Raw genomic sequence first — 22,674 nt, forward strand, 5'->3', positions numbered from 1 at the left:
TGTGGAAAGATGAAGCTGAACTGAAAATCAGAAAGATGTCAAAGCAACCTCTTCTCTTTGAAAACGCAACTGAAATGTGTGAACAGAAACCTCACTTGCACAACTCTTTGTCTCAACAGTTGATTGTATCAAAGTTTGACTCAGATCTGAACGCCCCCCACCCCAACCTGTCTGATCCTTTATCAAATAACTCTACAACACAAGACAATAATGGACATATATAGATATAGATGGAAACAAGTAATTTCTCGCAACTCAAAATCCTATCTAGGGTTACTGACTAGTAAAAGGCAAAAGCGTGAGAGTCCCTGTGTAGTTAAGTGTAAAGATGGGCTGAACTTTTCTCATGAGGGAGAGTATATTCAAAGGAGCAGTGCACCTCCATCAGGTCCAAGAATGGAGCTATTATGTAAGTGAGATAAATGTAAATTTACGTCATGTCAACACTACAATGGCAGTGAAATTTCCACCACTTGACATTTTACTTCTCGAATTTGCTCAAAATGTTATATGTGAAGAACTGTGGCAACATGTAAAAGGAAAAAAAAACAACTGAAAAATTGATTCACTGCAGAAAATTGTGCTTAAGTACAGAGTGTGACACCAAAAGTCAACTATACGGTTGTGTGTCTTTGGGACCTGATCAGTCAAACTGTATGGTGTAAGGTGCATTATCAGAAAATATGTGTTTAAACTTTGAGCCTTTTCTAAACAGTGTCCACAAGAAAATGATTGGATGCAGTTAACTGATGCACTCATTTTTTTAGATTTCTTTGTTTCTTTCTGTTTCTTTCTTTTTATGTGTGTGTGTGTGGGGGGGGGGGGGGTTGTGTGCGTGCGTGCGGGGGGGTGTGTGTGTGTGTTTGCCTCACCACTGCAGTGAGTTTGATGACATGCATCTTCTAAGAAGAGTTCAGATGACAAATCAGATCACAAATCTAAACTGACTTGACTAACTTGACCATCCTTGACGAGTATGCGGCTGCGACTTCTTTAGTAACTTGTTTTGTTACAAGAGATGTGGATACTGCATATTTTCTCTTCTTTTTCTTTACATGCTCCTTTGAAATAATCACACACTGACAACACTAACAACTAACCAATAACAGTTTTTGTGCTTCACAAAATGCTTCTTTCAGAGCTGCAATTTAACCAAAGCGTTTTCTTCCAGTAGAAGAATTTTCACCTGGACCTGAACCAAAAGCACCTCCTGAGTAGGAGGACACAAGGTCTTCTCCTGGGCACAACCAGACTTGCATCATTAAAACCATCCTTCTGTTTCACAATGATCACTGGAGGAAAACTTCAGAAAGGTTCAGCCTTTATTTGATGTGACTCAAAAGGACCTCACCTGTTCTTCATGTCCTCAACCACAGGGAGACTACAGCAATGTGTGGTCAGAGGGAGGACAAAGGAACAGCGGACAGGTGATGGGAAAAGTTTAACAGCACCACCATTTTGTTAAAGCAAGATCAAGGTAATCATGTTAGATATGGACAAACTGAACTGAACACAAAGTGCTCCTTAAAAGTGAACTGTTGAATTTGCCTCCATCTCAGTCAACAATAATTGAACTGACTTCATCTACATCAGGGGTGTCCAAACTATGGCCCGGGGGCCAAATGCGGCCCTCAGATTTTCAGTTTCAACCTTCAGTTGAACTGGCCCAATTGATCATAATCGGTACTTTTTATGGCAAATGTGAGTAGTCCTACCAATATAACCTAAATAATATCACATTTCATTGTCATACAGACCTAATATTAATATTTCACACCTTATTTAAAGTATGAAGTCAAAACTATGTTAAATGCGCCATCTGAATTATCCACTGTATTTACCACTGGTCTGTGGCCCTCCGCGTCAAATATTTTTCAAGATATGGCCCTCGGTGAAGTGTTTGTGCCCTGCTTTATAAGATCTCAAAATCTTAAAACAGCTAAACACTTTTACTTTTTACTCTTTAACTACACTTTTAAACAGGTACTTTAATACTTTTACTTGAGTATTTTTTGGAATTTTACTTTTACTTCAGAATTCACCAATATCCTTCATAATAGTGACCAGTTATACAGCAACATGTAAGTCAGGTTTGGACTGTAAAACAACAAAACACAAATAACAGATTTTTTTTTTTTTGTCTTAATGCAGGGTTCAAAGGTCATGTATGGAGCTGCCTTAGTGCTGGTAACACCCGGGCCACTGTGGCAAAAGGCAAAAGTGTGTGAAAAGGTTTGCCCACCCCTGTACAATGAATGGCATTCTTTCCATGTTTTGTTTGTGATGATGATTGTTTATGAAGTATGATTCATGAATAATCAAAAGGGGAAAAAGTGTGATGTTGTTGTGAAAATATTCTTATCATATGTCTTTGTGTAAAAGCATTTGATCTGTGTCAGTCTGTCAGACCCAGACTAGACATTAACATGTGTAAAGGGTCTGTCCCATTCTCCAGGAACGATTTTGTAGTCTTACCTGTCAAAGTGTAAAAGTTCATTATCTCATGGGTGTGACACTTTGCTTTGATATGTATGCAGCTTTGTAATTCTGGTATAAATACTCAGAGCTCAGATGCTCTGGGGGGAGGAACTCAGGGGGACTTGTTTGGGACAGTGGAAGGCTCCCGGTATATGGCCATGGAAGGTCTCAGTGCTGTCCTGTCCATATCTGTTGTAACAAAGAAAAAACCTTTATGTATTTTTATAACTCAGCACTTTCACAAATGGATTATTAGTCATCAAGAGAGTTATTATTTTTCCACAACAGTGCCATAGACTGTGGAAAGAAGTCTATGGCAGATGGTCACTATTGTTTTTGTTTATTATTGCACTTTCTAGTGTTATGTTTTGCTATCTTACATGGATGTAATAATCTTGCATAGAGTCAAAACAGGGTGTGTCTGTGGCCTCTTCTCTTGAAGTGAAGTGAGTCACTTTAGTTCTTCTCACTGTCATCGTCTCATTTCTTCTTTCAGAGAAAATTTGACACATGTTCAGGAACTACATATCCTCACTTTGCTTCCTGTAAACACCACGTTATTGTACAAACCAATGAGACCATTGCTCTGGTAACCTATAGTAAAGAATGTCCAGTCCCAGGAGACATGTTGAGAGTGTAGAAGTCTACTTAGACAAACTAACAGGGTGCAGGACCTTTGAATTATAATTTCTGTTTGTTTGTATCTACACTTGATCTAATGCCCATGTTCTATGAAACTAATGTGAACAAATCTTGAATTATTTGTTTTCATTTTAGGTAGTAAATTCTCCTTTTAAAATAATAGGCGTGACGTAAACAGAATAATTATCAATGGTTGTGTCCATATGGTTTCTGACAAACTCTGCTTAAACTATAGACCCTTGCGGTGTTTTAGGGTGAATATTCATTTCCATAATTCAGATTAAAATGTCCTGACAGAAATAGGTAGAGTTCTACATTATTAGAACCATAAATACACAATTATATGTCACTTTAAACACTTAAATCAATGAATCTGGCTCTGTTTTTACATTATGTTCCTCTTGTTCCATTCATACTCAAACTCATTACAGAACTTCAAATCATTATTCTAAGCTCACAGTTTCAATCTGGCTTTAAAGATATGCTATGTCACTTTTCCGGTGGGAGTGCATCACCTGCTTGTGTTTGTCCTGCTTAGGAACTATCATTGCTGTGCTTGGAATGTTCCACGATATGGCATTAAACTAATTTTATATTAATGTCCCCAAATGACAAACACAGTTAAATCTCTAATCTGAATGGTCACTACCTAAACCCCAGCATCTGCAGCCGGTCACTGATCAGTGCAGTGAGTGAAATCTGGAGGTTCTGATCTTTCACATGAGGCCTGTCCATATCCTGAGAATGAGAAACACTTGTGTGTGTCTCTATCTGCAGATTAAGGCTCTGGCAACACCTCCAGGTTTAGCTGTCACTGTAGTGGACAGAATGTGGCTGTGCTCTTCTTCTATTAAAGTGTTTTGTGTTCAGGATTTTCACAGAATTCATCATGCAATTCTCAGATATTTAAGTCAAATTAGGAAGCCTAATATCATCTCTACACGCAATGTGCTATCCTGAGGTAGCAGGCGGTTTTGACACCTCCCCCACTAATTCAGTTGACTTGCTGAAGTTTTTCTCACATAGAAGAGGAAACGGTACAGATGCAGACATGCTCGGAGCTGGGCCTGGAGGTTTCATTGTTTTCTTCACCTACAAAGCTCTATTTCTACTTGTAACCTGCACTCATGGTAAGTGCACTTTTTAAGCTAATGAATATATAAATGTAATATAAAATGTGTGACAAATTATGCAGTTGTATATTTTTCTTTGCACCACAACAATAAATGCAACTGTTGGTCTGAACTGGTTAACATGCAATTTACAGATCAGATTATTTTTAAAAGTTATACAAAAGTTGCACTGTATAATATAGTCTATTGCACTTACTTATTTGTCAGCAAAAAGAGTCTTCACAGTTTGCTCTCGTTTGCAGTTTTGGACTTCCTCTTTTGTTTAATGCTGCACTGTGTAGCTTTTCATTTGGAGGGTCAGACATCTTTTCACCTCATAAAAATGTACTTGCACAGTGTAGTTCAAACACATCCATGCTTCATTCATTCATCTACTGTTGTTTTTACTGCTAAAAATATGTGGAGAGAAGCAAAACACCTAAAAAATTACACTTTGCAGCTTTAAATTGTGTCTAACTCTACTGTCTGACAAAGTTTTCTTTTTTACATTAACATTAAATCCTCCTATTAAAAAAAACATACATGTACTGCACTGTTATTTTGCTTGTAAGTTTTATGATAAAGTCAAAGCCAAAGTGAAGAGCCAAAGATAAAAAAAGAGTCATTTTAATTACACATTACTCATATATTTGTGTATTTTTATTTACTTTCATTGTTAGTCACTCAGTAAACGTGCCAATGTTTCATCAACACTGAACTATAGCTGCATTCTACATAAAGCTGCACTTTGTAACATTTCTGTTCAAAAGTCCACAATCTGCTTGTCTCCGTGCCGATGTTATTGCTTCACTTAAAATGTTCCACAGGATGGCATTAAATTTGTCTGTCTCCATGGACACAAACAGGCAGTGCCACCATGCCAAGTTACAGGTCAGATCTGTGGAGAGGCGTCCTTGAACAATAATGACACTGGCAGTGGTAACAAATGGAACATATGCACGTTTAATGCCACACTGCGGAACATTTCAGGCAAAGAAACAGTATCTCGATGGAGACCCTTCACCTTTATCCAAGCAAATATCAGTTTTTGTAATGTTTTATGTTTTATTTATTTCAGATCTTGATGCTGTTTGTCAGTCACTGCAGTTTGGAAGAGAGGGAGGAAACACTGTGCTGTCTCCAGGATCAGTCACCGAAAACCTCACTTCAGCGGAGTGGAGATATAATAAAGATGTAAAAATTGCAGATAAACGTTTTGATCTTACTGGACATCAGTTTTCTGGCAGAGTGACACTGAACAAAACAAATTACAATTTAGAAGTGAAGGAGCTGAAGACCACGGACTCTGGGAATTTTACTTTTGTGTCATCGACAAATACAGGACAAAGACCCACAGAGTGCATCAGACTAGTGGTACAAGGTGAGACTACAGCTTTTTCTCTACTTTAATAGAATCCTATAAACTATAAAACATAAATATGCTTTTTCAGGTATTTAGTGTCAAACTATAACCTTTTGTTCATTGTAAACCACATTATTGATCTAAAAATGGCTAAAGAATCACATCAGTAGTATTTTCAAGTATTTACACATTTGCAAAAGAGTTTGTGTAACTTAATATTCTCAGGTGTAATATTTTGATTTGTCTGTGACATAATTGGCTCTGTGCACAGCAGTAGAAGTTCCAGTCAGAGGGTCGGTCTGTGCAGCCATTTCTGCTCCTGTTCTATCTCTATGAGGTTTTTGCAGAGGCAAGACGAGTTTATATTTATAGTGTAATTAGAACACAAAGTCATTCAAAGTGCTTTACAGAATAAGACATTAAAATCACGATACAAACAAAACAATATAAATAATCATCATAAAATTAACATTAAAATGGAAGAGTGCAGAGAAGGGACGACTTTAAAACAAGTGTAATTTTGTTGTTATGTTACATGTAATGTTTTCATAGAGGTTAATATTAGCATTAACATTCACACACAAAGCCCAGTCTTTCTAAAAGCAGACATGACCATGATGCCATTTTTAACACTAAAACTAAAACTGAAAATCCACTGCTTGCTGGTAAAAATACCACAGGACAGGAAGTCAGTGGAGCTGTTTTTATTCTTAAGATTTTTTAGATCAAGATTGAGGTTTACAAAGAACTAAATGTAAAATAAATTTGATGATGTTACGGTTTAATATTTCATACGCAGAAAAAGTCTCGGCCTGTGTTTTCTTTAAACTGCACTGGGCTGTGTCTATTGATTCCTTGACTGTGTATGTAATCATATATTCATCTGACACAACATTTAAAAAAATGTAATCATGTTTTATGAGTTTTCTTTTGATAAGATATTGTCAGAAAGGGTTGTCAAAAGTATCTAATATCAGATACTAATCGATAATAAAACTAGTACTGAAACTAGATACTCATTTGAGCAGGTATCGATACTAAAAAGTCACATTCACAGGACAGAACTGAACCTTTCCTGAATAGTACAAGAGCACATAGACTATTATATGCCCATGGACCATTATGAAACATATATGGACGACTGAGGCATTACACAGATATAACACCACATGGGAATATAAAAGATAGTACTACTAATTAATATAGAAAACCATATTCTATTGTCTAAAAAATAAGTGTTCTTTCATTATCATCACCCAAGTTTTTTTGTTGTTTGAAGGGCAGTAAGATTCATCCATTTGACATATAAACAGACAATAAAAAACATACGTAAGTTCAAATGAAGAGGAGTGAAAGGGTTTTGTGTCTGTGTGTAATGTGCGGAAAGTGAACAGTCATTGTTTCCTTTCTGTTATACTTTGGCCTATTTTAGATCAGTTGTTTCTGGGGGACGTGGTTTTCCGTTTTCTAACTTAAAGCTTAATTTCGCAATGGGGAAAGCTTGGCAAGTTTATTTGTATAGCACAATTCGTACATAAAGTAATTGAAAGTGCTTTACAGAAAAATACATTAAAATCACAATACTAAGAAATCAAAACATAAATAATAATCAGAAACTTTACATTAAAGGAGAAGAGTGCAAAATAAAAACCTTTCAGTCGTATGCTCAGCTAAACAGAACCTAAGTCTGGGTTTAAACATTGTCAAAGTAGAGGCCTGTCTCACATCTTCAGGAGACTGTTCCAGGTTTTAGCTGCATAAAACTGAAACACTGACTCCCCATGTTTAGTCCATGTTTAGTCCATGTTTAGTCCTGGTTTAATCCATGTTTAATCCATGTTTAGTCCTGGTTTAGTCCATGTTTAGTCCTGGTTTAGTCCATGTTTAGTCCATGTTTAGTCCTGGTTTAGTCCTGGTTTAGTCCTGGTTTAGTCCATGTTTAGTCCTGGTTTAGTCCTGGTTTAGTCCATATTTAGTCCTGTTTAGTCCTGGTTTAGTCCTTGTTTAGTCCATGTTTAGTCCATGTTTAGTCCTGGTTTAGTCCTGGTTTAGTCCTAGTTTAGTCCTGGTTTAGTCCATGTTTAGTCCATGTTTAGTCCATGTTTAGTCCTGGTTTAGTCCTGGTTTAATTCATGTTTAGTCCTGGTTTAGTCCATGTTTAGTCCATGTTTAGTCCATGTTTAGTCCTGGTTTAGTCCTGGTTTAGTCCTGGTTTAATTCATGTTTAGTCCTGGTTTAGTCCATGTTTAGTCCTGGTTTAGTCCTGGTTTAGTCCATGTTTAGTCCTAGATTAGTCCAAATTACCTATAGTTCTGGTTTAGTCTGTGTTTAGTCCATGTTTAGTCCTGGTTTAGTCCTGGTTTAGTCCATGTTTAGTCCATGTTTAGTCCTGGTTTAGTCCTGGTTTAATCCTGGTTTAGTCCATGTTTAGTCCTGGTTTAGTCCACATTTAGTCCTGGTTTAGTTCATGTTTAGTCCTGACTTGCAGTAGGCTTGTACTAAACCAAAACTAAACCAGGATTAAACCAAGAATAAACCAGGTCTAAACTTGGACTACATCAGGAGGCCTGAAGTCCTCAGAGTGTGAGATGGTTCATGTGGCACTAACATCTTACCTGACTTACTGCCTGACGAGCTTGTCCCAGGCCAACCATACCACACTCAGACCACTACAATCACTGTATAAACAGACACTCAAAGTTCTAGACAAAAAACCACGCCACTTCCATCACTGCAGCATCTTATCTAAATATAATACTTTAAGTTGGGAGAATCTGATTAGATTCACAGATGCCTGCTTTGTTTATAAAATCTTACATGGACTCGCCCCTCCACCGCTCAATGACTTTGTTAGCCTAAGATCAAACTCAAACTGCATCACTAGAGGAGCCTCAAGAGGAGACTGTCTGATCCCATTCAGAAAGACAGCATTTGGTCAATCAGCCTATTCTGTTAGAGCTTCTAAAGGGTGGAACAGCATCCCTACAATTATCAGGGAGAGCTCCACATACAACTCTTTTAAGTCTCAATTTAAACGTTGGCTTTTAACAAATCAGACCTGTCAACACCAAACTCCTGCTGCTGCCATCTAGTGTTTATCCTTTGCATGTGCTTCTCTGTAATTCTGCTTTAACAAATCTTTTATTGCCCCTTTGTTTATTTTCTTGTGCTTTTTTAACATAATCTTTTACTGTTATTAATTGCATGCTGTTCTTAATAGCCTGTCTGTTTTAATTATTTTTCTTCGCTATGATTCACTTCTTAAGACTTAATGCTTTTCTACTTTTTAACCATGCTTGCAAATGTTTTTATAAGGAGCCATCTGTACATCATGGCAACGGACAACAGATGAAAACTAGCCTTTTGGCTAATTCTGGCATGTTAAACAGTTACTGTTGGTCAACCTGCACTGTCCACTATAAATAAATAAATAAATAAATAAATAAATAAATAAATAAATAAATAAATAAATAAATAAATAAATAAATAAATAAATAAATAAATAAATAAATAAATAAATAAATAAACAAACAAACATGTTGGGGATGTTCTTTGGTGCTGGGTCATGTAGAGACTTGTTCACAAAAGTGAATTCCAATCCCAAAACAAATTTGTTATTATTAGGTTATTATTAAGTACAGTTGAGAGGAGCCAGCTGAGGTGGCTCGGGCATCTGCTCAGGATGCCTCCTGGATGCCTCCCTAGGGAGGTGTTCTGGGCATGTCCCACCGGGAGGAGGCCCCGGGGAAGACCCAGGACACGCTGGAGGGACTATGTCTCTCGGCTGACCTGGGAACGCCTTGGGGTCCCACCGGAGGAGCTGGAGGACGTGTCCGGGGTGAGGGAAGTCTGGGAGTCCCTGCTTAGACTGCTGCCCCCGCGACCCGGCCCCGGATAAGCGGAAGAAAATGGATGGATGGATATTAAGTATTGTATTATTTATCTGTAAATTGTGTACTGCACCTTGGTTGACTGTGTTATTTTTAACATAACCAAACCATGCTTTTGAAAAAGGTCACAACACTCAGTCTATTTTTACTTTGTGTCTCTGCAGAAGTTTTGACACAACAACCCACAGTGACTGAGAATAACATCACCATGAACTCAAACGGCTCCTGTGTGGTTCAGATGGAGTGCAGCTCAAAGTTTGACAAAGACGTGATGTACAGGTGGAAAGTGAACAACGTGGAGTACAATGGGCCCCTGCTGCAGTACCCGCTCACACAAGAAGGAGACATTACTTTTACATGTATTGTTTTCAATATGATCAGTGAAAAATCAGAGAACAGGACAATCAACTGTCAATCCTCTGGTACGTAGATTAAAGCTAAAATTATACTAATTTAGACATACAAGTAATGTCCATAATGCGTTAGAGTGTTGGTGTTGGCTGGAGGGGCTGATGGTGCAGATCGGCAGCCACACTTCTTATCAGGGCAGCTGTGGCTCCAATAGTATTTTCTGTCTGTTTCAGTGCAGATCTGGGTACATTAGTACATTATCACTACTGAGAGTGGAGTGAATGAATAATGCAAAGTAAAATGTTTTGGTTGTCTTGAAAGGCAACATATGAACCCGATACATTATAAAGTTTGTGCTACAATGTGCAGACACTATCCCAGACTAACTTTAAAAGTCAATTGGAATGCATCGTATTTGCAGGCTCACTGACATGGAAAAAGGCAAGTTTATTTGTATAGTACAACTCATACAAAGTAATTCAAAGTACTTTATAGAATAAGAAAACATTAATATCACAATACAATAAACAACATAAATAATCACAAGTAATCATCATAAAATGAACATTAAAACAGAAGAGTGCAGAATAAAAACCTTTCAGTCATATGCACAGATAAACAGAATCTGAGCCTGGATTTAAACATTGTCTAAGTAGAGGCCTGTCTCACATCTTCAGGAAGATTGTTCCAGGTTTTAGCTGCAAAAAACTGAAACACTGATTCTCCATGTTTAGTCCTGATTCTGGCACCGGCAGGAGGCCGGTCCCTGAAGTCCTCAGAGTGTGAGAAGGTTCATGTGGCTCTAACATGTGGGAGATGTTCTTAGGTGCTGGTCCATGGAGAGACTTGTTCACACAGAGCTGCTTTAAAGATTATTCTCTGAGCCACAGGAGCCAGAGACCTGAGCACAGGACACATGTGTGAAGTACTTCCTGGTTCTAGTCAGGACTTGAGCAGCAGTGTTCTAGATGTACTGTTCTGTGTTAATGCTCGTTTGGAGAGGCCAGTGAGCAGGACGTTACAATAGTCTAACCTACTGGAGACAAATGCAGGATAAGTCTCTCCAAGTCTGGTTTAGACAGTATACCTTTGATTTTTTGCAATATTTTTAGACAAAAGGCTGCCCCCCACAAATATAGGAATTTCCAAAATAGGTAAACTACTAACTTGACAATCCAACAGGTTAATCATTTCTGCAGATGATGAGAATTTAATCTGTTATTTAAATCTACCATGATGTCTGCAATGCCTTTTAAATACTGAGTTCCTCTGTTCTAGGTCTAAAGTCAGTGGTGCTCTTGGTCACAGTAGGATGCATTGGCTGTATTATAATTGTCACCATCATTGGTTTAGTGGTATACTGTCGACACAGAAAAACAAAAACTGGTAAGAAACAACAGATCTGCACATTTCCTTTTTCATGTTGTGCCATAAGTCTCTGTTCTTAAAATGGCTTCTTCTGCAATTTATCTCAATGTTTTTCAGAATTGAACAATGAACTCTCAGTGTACGCAGAGATCGATGATGTTTCAAGTGGTAAAGTGAGTGCTCTTATTAAATACTTTCCTCTGTAGTCGTCCAGGTCCTGCCCAGTTTAACAGCTCTAGTTCAAATGTGGTTGTGGGCGGAGTTTAGGTGTTTAGTCCAACTTTGAAGAGCCAATATTACACTGTTTTCTGATTCATGCTATACTATTATTTCCTCGTCAAAAACATACCTCGAGTTTTATTTCATTCACACATGTTCAACACACAAACCCTGCATATTTAGGCCAAGTTCTTCTCTCAAATGGAAAACACTCTGTTCCACCTTGTGATGTCATGTGGTGATTCAAGAAGTGCTCCATTGTGCTTTTAAACTCCATACAACTTCACTAGAATTATTTGGCAGTGCCCATCTCTACAGAACAAAAGGTAAAAGGAGCTGTTAACCTGAAAACTACCACTTCATGACATCACAACGTGGGACAGAGCATTTTGAGTTTTGTAAATGTAGACAGCAATAATGCAGGATTACTCAAACATGCGTAAATGAAATAAAACACAACTATGTTTTTGAGGAGGTAACAACATTATAACAATACAGCTCACAACAGTCCATTTTTTTTTTTTTTTTTTATCCCTGGTCAGATTACAAAGCCCTGTTCACTTTACGACTCTCTGGATGCGAAACACAGCACTCAACAATCTAAAGTAAGATCACTAACACTAAACCCTATCATATGCAAAATTTAGTCACGTTTAAAAATATTTCTTTAATTGGTTTTATTTTTTACTTCAGCCACAGACGGTGTACGACCAGATTCAGTTCAGTCGAATGCAGCAGTGAACCTTGGATCAAGACGATTATAATAGAGCAGTTAAGTGATGATGTCACTTCCGGGTCCAACCAGAAGCTTCACAGCTGATTTCTATCTTTGTTTATGTTCCTCTTTTATCAAACAAGAGAAAAAGTGTATCTTTAGCTACTGGCAGTGTCAAATATGTAAATAAGGTAGTAATAATCTATCATGACATGGGATTACTAATTTGCATATTTCTCTGTCAGTCACCGCTAATGCTATTTTAGCCTAGCCTAGCCTAGCTTCTTACCTGAACCTGGTTCACTTTCAGTCACAGTAATAACCATAGATCCATGCTGATAACCTTTTAACTTCTTTTTTAACGTGAAATGTGTAAATTGTAAAGATGTTCATTGTTTTCAATCAGCTGATGAACCAGGAAGTGACATCACACTTAACGACTATAGAAAATGGGCTTAAGATCTTAAGATTCTGTTCTTATGGCTCAAAATGTTTCGCCAAGAGGAACATTTAATATATGCATTAATGCAGATGATTGTATATTGTGTAAATAAGATTATATCTTCAAATGTGTAATATTATACTGTAATATACTTTCTGCATAAAATGTAACATATTTTTGTACCAAATAGGATTAAAAGTACGTTTTGTAGGTCATGAATCAATCGTAAGGTAATTTATTTTGGTCATGATCCTGTCAAGATCATATTTTGTGCAATATTCAGAGTTTTATAAATATTTTTCAACACCTTAGCATTGTTTTATGCATATAGCCTATTATAAGGCCTAGACAGAAGGTGGCTCTGTTGCCGTGGCAAATCCGGCGGTCATTTTATGAGTGGAACAAGGTCAAAATTTTGATGAATGTTAAATGTAAAAACAGGGCCAGAAAATGCATTGATAAAATTGACATATAATGATGTATTTGTGTCATAATAATGCAGAACTCTACCTGTCTCTATAAGGACTTTTATTAATCTGAATTATTAAAATGAATATGTGTCCTAAAAAAAACTGCACTGGTCTGAATTTTATGGAGAATTAAACTATCTTTGTGTAAATACACCATATGAAAACAAACATTGATAATCACACCTATTACTTTAAAAGAAGAGTTTATTATCTAAAATAAATTAAAATAATACAATCCAGATTAGTTCACATTAGTTTGGTAGAATGTGAGCATTATATTAAGTACAAAAAAACAAAAAAAAAAAAACAAAAAAAAAAAAACAAACAAAAAAAACAATGAAAATGTACTAATGGGAAAATTATCATAAAAAAGTCCAGTTTCCTGTTAGAAACACTTTTTAGGGTAAAATAAAGGGTACATAAGCAACACAGTCTTAATTTCTGTGCATACAAGCCCACAAACTCAAACTGAAAACACTCTGTTCCACTTCATTCCACTGAACTCGATACACCTGCACTAGAATCATCTCAATCATTTGCAGCCCTGGAATTGCTAAACTTTGAAGCTACATTTATTATGTCAGTGTCATCCTCAATGCAACCATCCCCTGTGCACACCGACCTGCATGATGTTGTGGTTTCCATAACCTTTACAACTTCCTGTTGTGCAGCTTGTAGTTTGTTAACTAAATGCACCAGTGAGCTTTATGAATGTTATACCGGTAAAAAAAGATGTATTGTTTTGATGGAACTCTATAATCCTCTTAGGTTGTCAAAACTATTGAAATACTAATCAATACTGAAACTAATATCAAAACTAAATACTCATTTGAGCAGGTATTGATACTAAAGTCACATTCACAGGAAAGAAATGAACCTTTCCTGAACAGCTTTAGAACGATCTTGAGCTGTATCAGAACAAGTATACTCTCTTTATTCATAATAAATTAAAACTTCATAAAAATATATATATATATGTTCCACAATGGCAAGGCCTTCAAATATCTGTTGGAGAAAAAAAACAACAACATTACAATTGGAACAAATGTTTTCAATTTTTTTTTTTTTTTTTTTTAGAAAAGTGGAAGTGCTTACCAGAACTGTTATTATTTAAACAATTACAGTTTCTGTGAATTCAAGTAAAAATACTATTAGATGTGCATATTTGGTCATAATGTTTTGCATGGGTGAGTTAGGAAAAGCAGGAGCAGAAAAAGTGTTTTGCTCACTAACAGAACATTTACTTCATTTAACGAGGGGGCTAAAATATAACATATTCACCTTTTATTGGTTTCGAAAATGCTATATTCCCCGAAAATTGATTAACATATTTTATAAGTTCTAAGCCACTCCCCCTTCAGAGCGCTATCACAACACAATCAGCACGCATCCAGCTAACGAAACTACTGCACATCACATCAGGTTTGTGAAGTTGTAGAGTATTGTTTTGTATCATGCTTTTGCATATTTATGGAAAACGGCCACGTGCGCGCATAAGTGACGTTAGGCTTGTGGGCGGAGCCTTGGACAGCCTCGTATTGCTAACCATAAGGAGAGATCGAATAGTGCCCAAGACAGATTACTCAAACATGCATGGATGAAATATAAAAGCTCTTCAGGCATGTTTTTGATGAGGGAACAACGTTATAAAAAGTTCAAAAGCTTCAAAAAGTTGAAATTTGCATAATACCCCCTCTTTAAAGATGCACTATGTAGCTTTTTTTTAGATGGATATGACCTGTTGCTTGTCCCAGCAGAAATGTTACATAGTGCACCTTTAGTTCATGCATCAGTTAAAACAAACTCCTTCCCCAAGTGCAAAGCGACGTAATATTTAGCACATCTCACCTTTTTCGTAGAAAAACAACAACTAAACTCAGAAGAACGGCAACAAAAAAACCAACTACAAAGAATATTGGATCTTTCGGGATTATTTGGGGACAAGGATGGGGAACAGCAGTTGGGTTGAGAGGAGGAGCATCTGAAATCATAAAAAAACAAACATATCAGCAAATATATAATAGTGACATGTTGAACAGGAGCAGCTGCCTGTATTCTGGATGTAGAAAAAGTGTGTGCAGTGTGCAGTGTACGCCGAGAGCTGATTTCCTACTTTCAGTTCTGCCGGGTCACGCCGTGGCCTTTTTGATTTCCTGATCTTATAATAAATCAACAGATAAAGAGAAGTGCCATAGATTTCAGGTAACTACACTAAACATCCCATAATCATTAGCACTCACATCAATCTGTACCAGACAAAAAAAAACAAAAAACTATCTGTCTTGCGTTATCCATGTTACCATCAATGCTGTACAAAAATGCATACAGTGGTCCCTCGTTTATTGCGGGGGTAATGTTCTAAAAATAACCTGCAATAAGCGAAATCAGTGAATTCTGAAGTTTGTTGGTGCAGAACGTTTCGTCGGGGAGAAAACTTGCAAACATACAGCACTTCAGAGTCACACTGTGATCCGACATTTATGTAAATTTGTCTGAACACATTCTGTACTGTACAGGAGACACGGCACGGAAGAGACTGATGGACAATGGTCTACAGTCCTTCAGCCAATTAGGACGCAGAACACAATGCACGTTCATACACTGTAAAAAAAAAAAAAAAAAAAAAACATGTAAAATTGCACCACAAGAAATCCGCAACATCATGCCAACATTATTCAATTTTTTCAAAACTCAGATTAAAATAAAAAAAATTTTTTGCACATAGCATGCTGAAGAAAAACAACTTAATTTCCTGTTTTTTTTTCAATGACTTCTCACGATTTGAGCTTATTTAGACCAGAAAACAAGGATTAGATACATTCTACAAACACAGTCAAAATGGCAACGGATTTTGGATCCAATATGGTTGACTTCTTCATCATAGGGCAGTGTTCCAATTCATTTTTAGGCTTGTGTCATGGAATTCTGTCAGTGTTCTAAATTTTGTGAGCCTATGTGACAATTTGTCAGTCTCCTGTCCCACAAATGTCCACTTCAGGGTTTTAAAAACACAATTCATGATCCAGAGCAGAGGATCATTCAGGATCTGACTGGCCTGCTCGTAGATTTTATTTTAATTTTGTTGTCTCCATGGAGAATCAACATCCTTGTAGACCAGCAGGAAACGCCACCAAGTCAAGTTACAGGTCAGGTCTGTGGAGACATGTCCCTGCTCACAATAATAATGCATGTTTTTCAAGGTATTTTTGAGTTTTAATTGAATAAAAGCAAGATACTTATGTTTAATATAGCATTAAACTGTGGAAATGTAATAAAATCTCTATGGAAACAAGCAGCTGGCAAATCCTCCTCCAGATGCATTATGTTGTGCACCTTTAATCATTTGTATTTCGAAAACTTTTCAGACCAAGTTTAACCTCTTTAAGGCAAAATTGTTGACAGTCTGAGCTAAACCAGTCCCAAACCAGGACTTAAACGTTTTTATGGCGTGAACACAACATATTTAGATTTTGATTAACCTGGAACTAAACCAGGACCTACCGTATGTACGTCTATATCAGGACTAAAGTGGGATCAAACAAGAAGTACTCAAGTAAAAGTTGAAAAAAGTTGGCCATATGAAATGATTTGAGCATTTGTGTTTCTTGCACCGCTCCTTCAGATATGATTTAGGTTTTTTGTTGTTGTTTTTTTTTTGGTGTGGGAAAAACAATCCTGACAGTTACTCTTTAAATTACCACTACTTGTACTTCTACTTCTACTTGTGTAATATTATTTTGAAGTAACGTTACTCTACCACATTTGACAGAGACGGTTCTGCTGGCAGCATCTGTGTTTTTTCTGGCGATGCAGGTGATGTTCTGAGCTGCTTTGAGAATGCCCATGATACTGTTGTTGGTGGATTCATATCTTTGGAGTTGAGGGTGCGATTCCCAGGACAGAGTGACCCCAGAGTCCGAAGAGGAGCAGCGCAGAGCAAATAAGCATTCGTCTTTTGTTGAGCTTTGAAAGGTTGTGATGTTGGGCTTCTGCAGTCGCTCTAAGAGAGAAAGAATAGCTTACAAAATGTCACTTTTAAATTTCTAGGCACAAGTGAATCAGTTACAATTTGTTTCTTGCAGACAGAATTGTTCTTCCAGTTTCATTTTTATTATGATTTTCATTTTATTTCAATTTTCAAATAAGAATAATGGATTTGACATATCTGACACAAATCCATATCTGTAAATAGAAAGAAATCTTCATAAAAGGAGAAAGGTTGAATATATAACTTCATCTTTAAAGGAACTGTATGTATTCTGCCTCTGTTTTAAAAAGGTAACTGAACCTGTGTTGCCAGAGCCTTAACCTGCAGATAGAGACACATACAAGTCTGTCTCATTCTCAGTATATGGACAGGCCTCATGTGAAATGTCAGAACCTCCAGAATTCACTCACTGAGCTGCAGAGGCTGCACTAGCACTGATTCATGACTGGCTGCAGGTGCTGGGGTTTAGGCAGTGACCATTCAGATCAGAGAGAGGTTTAAACCAACTAGATTTCAGCTTTGAAACTGGCAGCCTAAAGGAGAGACTCATGTGAGGCTCATTCTGCTTTGTGATTAGATAAACATCAAATAACTGGTCTGTCATGTCCAATGTTTGTGTAATTAAGAATAAATTAACATTATAATTGTTATCAATCAAGCTATATTTCATTTGGACAGGTTTACCTTGTATCTAGAGACTAATAGGACAAGTTTATGAAATTTAAATTCAAATTATATTTTGCTTACTCTATATGCTGTATTGTATATTAAAGTAACTAAAAGTAGTTTAGACGACTGTAATGTGCTGCTCACAGGCCTCTCCAAACGAGCCTTAACATAGAACAGTACATCCAGAACACTGCTGCTCGGGTCCTGACTAGAACCAGGAAGTACTTCACACATGTGTCCTGTGCTCAGGTCTCTGGCTCCTGTGGCTCAGAGAATAGACTTTAAAGCAGCTCTGGATGTGAACAAGTCTCTCCATGGACCAGCACCGAAATACATCTCTGACAAGTTAGAGTCACATGAACCATCTCACACTCTGAGGACTTCAGGGACCGTCAGGACTGAACATGGTGAATCAGTGTTTCAGTTTTCTGCAGCTAAAACCTGGAATATTCTTCCTGAAGATGTGAGACAGGCCTCGACTTTGACAATGTTTAAATCCATGCTCAAAACAGTTCTGTTTAGCTGTGCATGTGACTGAAAGGTTTTTTATTCTGCACTCTTCTGTTTTAATGTTCATTGTATGATGACTATTTATACTTTGTATTGTGCTTTTCGTATTCTGTAAAGCACTCTGCTTTCCCTTGCCTTGTCTTTGCCTAAAGTTTTTACCTTATTTTAAAGCCTGGCCTTATTGTTATTTGATCATAGATTATTATTCTTTGTCTAATGTTGTACCATATCGCTGAAGCAAGTTCATGTTTGTGACCTTCGTTCACTGACAGTATTTACATACAGTTCCTTTAATTTAACCTCCTAGGACCTGGCGTCCACATATGTGAACAACACATTCTGGGTTGTCTGGGCCACAATGCAAAGAAGAAGACGAACAGCAACAACATTTTTTTTTGTGTGTGTGAAAAGGCACATGTTTTCCTGGTCCTGTCAGCAGCACTTCACACGAGGCACGTTGTTCCAAGAGGCACAACTGTTGTTTCTCATTTTGTTTTTACATTCAGGACAAATGTTGCTTGTTCAGGCACTTAATAAATATTTTTTGCAAGTCATTATTCAAATGTTTTATTAAAATAAAATGTCCACATGTCATTTTACATCACTTTTCTCAGAAATAATGTAAAAAGATAATTCTTTACATTATTTATCAGGTCCAATCAGCCTAAATAACAAAGAGAAATTAATAAAGCATGTCATGCAAAAGCTCGGGTCTTAGGAGGTTAAGACTATTTCTGCAAATAAATAGTTTTTAAAAAAACATTAAATGAAGTTAGAAATAGAATAAAATATGAATTAGTCATGCAAAGAGTTTCTAAAAGGAACCTAATGTAATCTCCGTGACAGCCTGAATTTGTCAAGTGGTTACATGCATGGCGTCTGTGCCTACAACCCCCCAAACCACCACCAATGGATGTCTTGCCTAAGGACACAATGGCAGAATGCATACCCAGCTCCAAGCCTCAGATGATGGAACCCCCAAAAGAGTGGTCAAAACAATACTGCAGAGCACATGTACGCTGTGGGGCTGTCAAAAGTATCAAAAATCAGATTCCAATCAAGACTAAAATTAAAACTAGATACTCATTTGAGCAAGTATCGATACTAAAAGTAACATTTACAGGACAGAAATGAACCTGAATAGCTTTAGAATGATTTTGAGCAGAACAAGTATAAGACTAGTATACACACATGGAGCACTATGGAACCTACCTGGACGACTGAGGAATTACAATTTTAGTATCATGGGAACAGTTAATAATCAGCTCATAGAGAATGGTTTTATGGTGATATTTAACAGCTGCTGTTAGAGTTCCTGTTAAGTAACAATAACATATTATAAATGTGATGAATACTTACGTTTTATGCTGAGTTTGATTTTGTTAACTTTATTTTCATTCTCGGAGTTGTAAAATTCCACAGTGTATTCCAATCCATCTGCACTGCTCAAGTTACTTATGTGCAAATTCCCTGGGAACAAAATAAATTATTTGCAACTATGAATTTTGGTTTTAACAATTACAAAATTGCAAACATCCTAATCTGTTTTTATCAGAGGTGAGTAGAGTTGCCAAAATTGTACTTAAGAGAAACATTACTTCAAAATAATATTACTGGAGTAGAATTATAAAGTAGTGGTCCAAGAAATTTTTCAAGTAAGAGTAAAAAAGTATTTGGAAATGTGCTACTCAAGTAAAAGTAACTACAAGAGTAACTGTAACTAATGTGCTCTGAAGGGGGAGTGACTTACCATGAGGAGCAAAGAGTGTCAAAAATGAATATTTTAAAACATGTTATTAATATGTTGTTTTTTCTGAATACGACATTTTTAAAACAATAAAAGTTAAGTTGGTGATCTAAATATGTTACGTGTTAGCAGTTAATACCCCATAAAAGTAAAATGCCTCCTCTTTTATCACCCAGGCAACAACAGACTCTGCTTTCTCTGATATTTTGACACGATCACAGTGTCAAATTTGAATTCTTATGGATGTGTTTACAAAGTGTACAATGTGTGCGTTGATGTTGGCATGAATACCTGTATGTCGATCCAGACTGAGCCTCCCCTTGTATTTATAAAACCTGCTCACATTTATTTTTCCCTCTGAATAGGTGGCTATCCACGTGGTGTTGGTCCATATAGACCAGGTGATGCCTAAAAGGTCCCACGATGGATGGGCCCCTGAAAGCAGCGTGACATTTTCCCCAACATACGCCGACATAGGGGTGAGGTCATCAGCGCGAGACACTGGAACACATGATAAACCCACGCAGTTAGAAAAAGCAGAAGTTAGAGCTGATAAACAAGACATTGTTTAGGGGTAATGTTTAAGCACAGTATGGTCCTATAGTAGACTGTTTTAGTCCTGGTTTAATCCGATTTTAGTCCTGTTTTAGTCATAGTTTAATTCTATTTTAGTCCTGGTTTAATCCGATTTTAGTCCTGTTTTAGTCCTAGTTTAGTTTCAGCTTTAGTCTCAGTTTAGTCCTATGTTGGTGTTGTACATGTGCAAGTGTGAACACTCCCTTATCAGAGGTGGGTACAAAGCAGTGGTCCAATAAATTACTCCAGTAAAAAAAATTTAAAAGTATTTGGGGAAACTACTACTCAGTCAGTCAGAAACATAACATAACCCATAACATCTAATTTATAATTCAGAATCAGAATCAAAAGCCTTTTATTGCCATCGTCAGTAAACACAGTTCCCAAACTCGGAACTTACTGCGGTGATAAAGTGCAACATAAAAACACACTGAACAAATATGAATAAGGGCATGCACAAAGTTAAAAAAGATATGCTTAAAAATAAAATACTTAGAGGTAGAAAATATGTACAACAGCAGCATCAGAACAACAGTGCAAACATAACTTATTAAAGTGACCGGTGTTATAAAGTGTCCACTTTAGTGCAGATATTATAAAATGTTCATGAGACAAATGGCAGAGGGGAAGAAACTGTTCTTATGACGAGAGGTTCTGGTCCCAATGGACCGTAGCCTCCTGCCAGAGGGAAGTGGCTCAAATAGTCCATGTCCAGGGTGAGAATTGTCAGCTGCTATACGGCCTGTTCTCCCCGAGTCCTGGAGACGTACAGGTCCTGTAGAGATGGAAGGCTGCAGCCAATCACCTTCTCAGCAGAGCGCACAATGCGCTAATTTAAAGTTAATAGAATTTGAAGGACTAAACATTAAACAATGCACAAAATCTCCTATTTTCAAAGGACAAATACAAAATGAGAAATACTAAATCATATCATAAATGTCATAAACATAAAGCTTTTGTCACTCGTAAATGCACACAGAGGGAAGAGTAACCAAAACTTTTACTCAAGCATGTGTACTGTTACTTCAATAAAAATATTACTCAAGAAAAGTACTCAATTTCTTTAAAAAGCTACTACCCACCTCTGGATATTTGTAAATACTACCATAATAAGACCACTGGTTAAATATATTGTGAGGACCATATCTGTGTCTTCTGTCTTTCTCTTAAATATTCAAATATGAAAATGCACTTAACTCATTTAACTTTAAAATTTGTCCTTTCTTTGTTTCATTAGAATTAACTTTACTTCTCTTCTTCCTGTCTTTTTTTTCAGCCGATGGACCATTTTACATTGACATTTCAGTTTCTATAAACGTAAAAAGCTGACCACCTTTTAGATCGTATTTTCCACAGTATAATTAGTCATTTTTCTTTACACGATTTTTACTTTTACTATTTTTGTGACCGGAAAATTTGAAATAAATCTGGTATTTTAAATATATTATTGAATTTCTTATGGTAAATACAGATAGAACTTAATAATAATAATGCATTCATACTGGGGCCTGGAGCAACGTGGTTGAAGTGTCTTGCCTAAGGACACAATGTTACTAGCACCCCACTGTGGCCGTCACTCCACGTGCAAGACAATGAGCAAGACATGTCACCTCTTGACTCAAACATGACTGTGGTTTGTCAGCAGTTGAGTGTCATATGACCACTGACAGTAAATACATAAATGAAAAAATAAAACCCGGCCACACTTATCTTATGTCGAGGAGGTTTAGCATCAACTTGTTTTTTTACACAATAACTTTACGATTGCTACTGATATTTCCGTAGTGTTTGTTGTTGAGCTGAAACACCTTATGCATTACTGTTTACTCTTCTATCCCTGTAGATCAACCAACGGACACTCCTCTCAGTTCCTCTTTTGCATGCCATAATTAACGTGTCAGTCTGGATGTTTTCATATGTTGTGTCTGTTGAAAATATGAAATGTTTCTTACCTTTGAGCAAAAGAGACAACAGCAGGAGCAGATGCATTGCTCTTGGCGGTTACTGAGAGATGGTATCTTTTTCCGGTATAGGTCCTTCCTCTTTAAGGCTACATTTGAATAAGGATCGCTATAGGTAAATATAGTTTAGAGCTCAACAAAGTGTCTCACTGCTCCCACACAGACAAGTCTCA

At 36.9% G+C, this 22,674-nt stretch overlaps 2 protein-coding genes across 2 annotated transcripts; one reads left to right on the top strand and one right to left on the bottom strand.

The window, feature by feature from the left end:
* Positions 1 to 4,146: 4,146 nt before the first annotated feature.
* LOC117386703 (uncharacterized) lies at positions 4,147 to 13,144 on the top strand. The gene is made up of 7 exons (XM_033984115.2): positions 4,147 to 4,250; positions 5,311 to 5,613; positions 9,650 to 9,907; positions 11,115 to 11,222; positions 11,322 to 11,377; positions 11,966 to 12,028; positions 12,117 to 13,144. Exons 1-7 carry the CDS (start codon positions 4,172 to 4,174, stop codon positions 12,162 to 12,164), a joined length of 915 nt encoding a protein of 304 aa, XP_033840006.2. The 5' UTR covers positions 4,147 to 4,171; the 3' UTR covers positions 12,165 to 13,144.
* Positions 13,145 to 13,238: 94 nt separating this feature from the next.
* si:cabz01074946.1 (SLAM family member 9) lies at positions 13,239 to 22,674 on the bottom strand. The gene is made up of 7 exons (XM_033983863.2): positions 22,493 to 22,674; positions 20,256 to 20,465; positions 19,577 to 19,687; positions 16,808 to 17,050; positions 14,899 to 15,031; positions 14,146 to 14,177; positions 13,239 to 14,055 (listed from the first exon to the last, which is right to left on the bottom strand). Exons 1-7 carry the CDS (start codon positions 22,527 to 22,529, stop codon positions 14,048 to 14,050), a joined length of 774 nt encoding a protein of 257 aa, XP_033839754.2. The 5' UTR covers positions 22,530 to 22,674; the 3' UTR covers positions 13,239 to 14,047.

The sequence above is a fragment of the Periophthalmus magnuspinnatus genome, chromosome 18 (genome assembly GCF_009829125.3).
Source record: "Periophthalmus magnuspinnatus isolate fPerMag1 chromosome 18, fPerMag1.2.pri, whole genome shotgun sequence".
Taxonomy (NCBI): Eukaryota; Metazoa; Chordata; class Actinopteri; order Gobiiformes; family Gobiidae; genus Periophthalmus; species Periophthalmus magnuspinnatus.

Coding starts and splice junctions, on each gene's coding strand:
- LOC117386703 (XM_033984115.2), top strand. CDS start 4,172: ATGCTCGGAGCTGGGCCTGGAGGTTTCATTGTTTTCTTCACCTACAAA. Junction 4,251..5,310: donor ACTTGTAACCTGCACTCATG/GTAAGTGCACTT, acceptor TATTTATTTCAG/ATCTTGATGCTGTTTGTCAG. Junction 11,223..11,321: donor ACACAGAAAAACAAAAACTG/GTAAGAAACAAC, acceptor AATGTTTTTCAG/AATTGAACAATGAACTCTCA.
- si:cabz01074946.1 (XM_033983863.2), bottom strand. CDS start 22,529: ATGCATCTGCTCCTGCTGTTGTCTCTTTTGCTCAAAG. Junction 19,688..20,255: donor CAGTCTGGATCGACATACAG/GTATTCATGCCA, acceptor TTTTGTTCCCAG/GGAATTTGCACATAAGTAAC. Junction 14,178..14,898: donor GTTGTTTTTCTACGAAAAAG/GTGAGATGTGCT, acceptor TTGAATTCACAG/AAACTGTAATTGTTTAAATA.